Source organism: Penaeus vannamei, chromosome 28 (assembly GCF_042767895.1).
Source record: "Penaeus vannamei isolate JL-2024 chromosome 28, ASM4276789v1, whole genome shotgun sequence".
Lineage (NCBI taxonomy): Eukaryota > Metazoa > Arthropoda > Malacostraca > Decapoda > Penaeidae > Penaeus > Penaeus vannamei.
Genome location: NC_091576.1, coordinates 4,232,291 through 4,237,290, shown reverse-complemented (window position 1 = coordinate 4,237,290; position 5,000 = coordinate 4,232,291). Strand labels below are relative to the sequence as shown.

At 37.4% G+C, this 5,000-nt stretch overlaps 1 protein-coding gene across 2 annotated transcripts in view; it reads left to right on the top strand.

Annotated features, from left to right (window-relative positions):
* Positions 1-5,000, top strand: part of LOC113806000 (superkiller complex protein 3) — a 19,149-nt gene that overhangs the window by 9,265 nt on the left and 4,884 nt on the right. For both annotated transcript variants that reach the window (XM_027357096.2, XM_027357104.2), the window contains exons 12-18: positions 1-104; positions 433-626; positions 1,071-1,259; positions 2,453-2,682; positions 3,058-3,242; positions 4,240-4,451; positions 4,651-4,774. The exon at positions 1-104 is cut by the window's left edge and continues 32 nt beyond it. In XM_027357096.2, the coding sequence (XP_027212897.2) occupies positions 1-104; positions 433-626; positions 1,071-1,259; positions 2,453-2,682; positions 3,058-3,242; positions 4,240-4,451; positions 4,651-4,774 (1,238 nt within the window). The remainder of the gene's footprint in view (positions 105-432; positions 627-1,070; positions 1,260-2,452; positions 2,683-3,057; positions 3,243-4,239; positions 4,452-4,650; positions 4,775-5,000) is intronic.

Genomic DNA, 5,000 nt, shown 5'->3' with positions numbered 1-5,000 from the left:
TGGCGTATGGTGCCCACACTGCTGCCCTGAAGGTGTTCACGAAGGCGGCAGAGATCAACCCGAATGCTCTCTACCCACTGTACCAGATTGCCCACATAAAGCAGGTAAAATGCAAGAAAGATATAGTAATAGCAGTGTTTATTTTTCTTTCATTTATTTTATATTTCATTACATAGATATAGATATAGATATAGATATAGATATAGATAGATATAGATAGATATAGATAGATATAGATAGATATAGATAGATAGATATAGATAGATATAGATATATATAGATATATATATATATATATATATATATATATATATATATATATATATATATATATATATATATATATATATATATATATATATATATATATATGCATTTATTTTTTGGTAAAGTTGATGGACAAAAGATACAAATAATAAATGCCTTTTGCAGATGGTTGGAGAGAACTTGGAAGCCATAGCTGATTATGAAGCAGTGTTGGAACGTGACCCCATTCCAGCTGTGCAGGTGGTGTCCCTCGTGGGTTTGGCTGAGGCTCTGATAGCAGATGCCCGCAAGTCATACGAGCAATTTTTCCACAAAAATGTGAAAGATGATTGTGTGCGAGCAATTCCACATCTTATGAGGTGGGTTTAGAGAGGACCATTTTTGTTTTCGTTATCATTCTTGAGTTTGGTGTCACTGCTGGATAAACTGAAGGATTTGTTCTTATTTTTTTATTATTGTTATTATATTTTTTTACATTTGGTTAAACTTTAGTAGCAAACAAAATATTAAACAAGCTTGGTGCAAATGTGGAAACTGCCTGTCAACACTGGCAACTCTGGATTCCTACCACTAACCAATTTTTGATACCACAGTCATTGGTTTGATATCATATTCAGTCTGACCACCATAACTTTTACTATTGCATTCAACTTTGTATCACATCATAATATTATATCATTATATTCATCACTACTATCAGCAGAAATATTTATTATATTATTCTCTATATTCATCCTAAAGATTTGGGTCTACTTTTCTTGAAAAGTATCTTTATTTGAGTTTTATGCTGTGTCCCCGAACAGGGCGGCAAGCATAAAGCCAGAGAGTTCGTCCATTTGGAAGCTGTTGGGAGATGCATGCAGTCTCCTCTTCCCCATCCCTCCCTCCCTTGCCACCTTCACTGTTCCTGCGAAGCTCATGGACAGAGAGGTAGAGGATCTCCAGGAGATGGTGGATGTGGACAAACTCCAGGTTCTGCAGTTGGGTGCCAGGTGAGAGGGGGCCGTCTTGGGTGAGGTGTGTTTAGGCTTGGATGCACTTTTATGATATTTTCTGAAACTGCTCTGATCATGTTTTGAACATGCTAGAAATGAGATCCTAAGTCTATCATTGATGAAATAGTGTCTGATGAATTTGTTCTGATACATAGACACATGTCTGTTACATTGTTCATCACTTTGTAACTTCTGTCAATTGTAAGACCTGCTCTGAGGTATCTTGCTCACTGAATTGTATTGCCCTTTTAAGTTCCGTGTTTATGTTCGGTTGAAATTTCCACACCATGATTTTGAACATATTCAAAGTATTGTTTCAAACATGTATGTGGACGTGTGCAGGACTGTTTTGAGCAATGGTGATGTCTAGTTATTTAAGGCATATTAGTTTTGTTTAAGGAACCAAGCTCTGATATGTTATGTACAGTTGCTGCGCAAAAAAAAGTATATGACAGATTTTATCTTACTCCTCCTCTTTCTCCTCTTTCTCCTCTTTCTCCTTTTTCTCCTCCTCCTACTCCTCTGAATCCCCTACCTCCTGTTCCTCCTCTCTCTCCCCCTTCTCCTCTTTCTCCTCCTTCTCTTCTTCCTCCTCCCCTTCTCCTCTTTCTCCCCCTTCTCCTGTTCCTCCTCCTCCTCCTCCTCCTCCTCCTCCTCCTCCTCCTCCTCCTCCTCCTCCTCCTCCTCCTCCTCCTCCTCCTCCTCCTCCTCCTCCTCCTCCTCCTCCTCTAACTCTTTCTCCTCTTCCTACTCCTCTGGATTTCCCAACAACCATCAACGACAATTTACTTACCTTTTTCCATTCTGCATTTTTTTTTATAGGATATACCACTTTTGTTGTCATGATTTCATTGATTAGGAACATGTAAACTGAATTTGTGACCTCTACCCTCCTGCCTTTACAACATACCATATGCAATTTAGATAAAGTTCTGTGTTTTTGTACAGCAGTGATACTTTTTTTTCACAGGGTGTAAGCCATATAAAGATAAAGTATGGGGTATGCATTAACATTAAAGTCTATTATGAAATTGATAAAACTGGTCAAATAGAAATTGTGTATTATGTGAAGCCTCATAAGGCATAGATTGGGATAGTGCTTTGTTTTTAAAATAAAGGAAGTAAAGAATCAAGACAAGTCTTGCAATGAAGGTAGTAGAAATAAGCACTCCATCAACTCCCCACTCCAGGTGCTATGCAGTGGCTCTTCAGATCGCCAGCAATGATGCGAGTCTGTGGCATGACCTTGCAGTGAACACATACCTTCAGGGACATGTGATGGAGCGGGACAAGGGGGCAGATGAAGCAGCTGTAAAGAGTCTAATGGAGCGCTCGCTAGCAGCTCTTAGGAAGAGCCTGGCACTCGAGCCAACCAGTGGGAAGATCTGGAATTCCCTCGGTCTTGTTGCTTCGCACAAAGGTAGAGAAAGTTGGATGGGTTGAGGTTGGGGCCTAGGCCATTTCATTTGCAGGCATAATGATTTTGTTGGCCTCATTACAAGAAATAAATCATATATCAGTTTATTGATATTTTGGTCATATGTGTAAATAGATATATTCCTTTTCCTATTGATTAATATTGTTAATCTTTACTAGTGTCAGTGATTGTAAAAAAAGTTGGATCTGGTCTGTCATATAGCCTAAGTAGAGAGAGATTACAGTTTAATTTCAGTTATCTTTTATAGTGTGTTTTGAAGGGTAAAGGGAAGCCAAATAGGAAGGGGGAAAAAGGAAGAGGAAAGGGCCCTGAGATTACCACTATCTTCACATGTTAATGACAGACATTTTCTTGCAGCTGTAGGAGAGCTGAAACTAGCACAGCATGCACTGATTAAGTCAACAGAACATCAGCCAACAGCTGTGAATTGGACCCACCTAGGAGGTTTTTATTTAGTCCATGAAGAGCCACGACTTGCTCACGAAGCTTTCTCTGTCGCGCAGGCCCTTGATCCATCATTCGTCACGTGTTGGGTTGGCCAGGTAAAGTAATTCTGGGTTTAGCTCTTTGGCAGTAAGACTTGGGTGCTAATTCTTATGCTCTTTGATGTTAGAGTGAGTAGGATTTATGATACAGTTGTCATTTATGATAAAAAAGTAGCAGTTAGATATGAAATGAGAATCTACATTATCATTTTAGGGAACTGTAGTAAAGCCAGAAGAGATTAGACGGATAGTATTCTAACTTTTTGATTCATGTATCACCAAGAATAAGGTTTTAGACCTTTGACATTATTGTCAGTTATTCTACATTGACTTAACACCTTTTTGCTGGGATGATATTGTGTATATGCCATGTCCACTGTTAGTTTAGTTTATTAATTTTATTAATTACCCCATTATAGGATTTTTGGAATGATTTTAGAATCATTTATTTCTACAAATGTTTTCGTAACACTATATCAATGAAAACCTCTAAAACAATGAATAAGTATCAATTTCAGTAGCATTTAAAAAAAATTTAAAGTTTCAAGAAATGAAATAAGATGAGGTCCCTCTGGGCAGCTAATTACCTCTTTGGAGGCTGAAAACTTTGGAGTCATCTGCGTGCAATGAAAATCACAAAAATACTGTGAATAGGACAAGTTCCCTTAAAAATGGTTTTCTAATTTTGTTATCAATGGCCATAGTATAGTATACTAGAGGGAAATTTCATGATTCTGTATTAGCTTATTTGATGTGAAATTAACTGGAAGAGTATATTTCTTATTTATATTTTATCATTTGTATAAGAGAAAATAGAATTAAAATACCATTTCAATTAGATTATTCATTTGTGTAAGGCCATTTTTATTTCTGGAAGTGAACATTGCCTGTGTATTTTTGTACTGTAAATTTTCCAAGATTATTGACTATTTTTTTCTCAATGCATTTTATCCCTGTATTGATATGAAAACGTAATATATAGGATTCCAGAGTAAGCACTCTTGCAGGTTCTATGATGCAACAACTTTAAATTTCTGTTTTCTGTTTTCTCCAGGCCCTTGTTGCAGAGGCAGTGGGCCACTATGAAGCCTTTGATCTCTTCCGACACACCACTATGCTGGGCATCCAGGTTGAGAGTTGTATGGGCTATACCCATCATGTTAGCCAGCTTGCTTGTGATGTTACCAATGAAAAGAAATCAAGAGTGCAGGAGTCTGTGAAACAGGCTCTTCCTAAAGTATCAGACTGCATGGTATATTATACTACGTAAGTACCTTTCTTTCTTTGCATGTGTGTGTGTGTATTTTCTTGTTTTTGTCTGACTTATATCCAGGTTTTATCTTCTTTTGATTTTCTTTGTGTTATTGTTGTTACTTGTCTTCATGTATTTTATCCCAGTATAAATTTGGATTCCTTGTTTGTAAATACTCATTACTTCTAAAGCGCCATAAATTGTCTCCCTCAGGGAAGAGGAGCGAGATCCAGTGGGTCTGAACATGGCGGGACTAATGTTGGAGATGATTGGTCTCTACCAGTCTGCTGCCAAGGCCTATGAGATGGCTCTCACAGCGCTGTCAGAATCAGACGAGGTGAGGAAGCTTTTGCTTAAATTCTTTTTTTTTTTTGGCGGGGGGTCAAGGAAATAAAGCTAGTTCACTCTTATACATGTGAACGGCATTTAGTAAATATTTAGTATCCAATTTACTCCAGATTACTGATATCATTTGATCAAAAGCTGAAAACTAATCTTCAGGATTTCATAATGACTTCAGAAGGTTTGAGTTAACAAAAATTGATAGATTATTGTTCTCCATA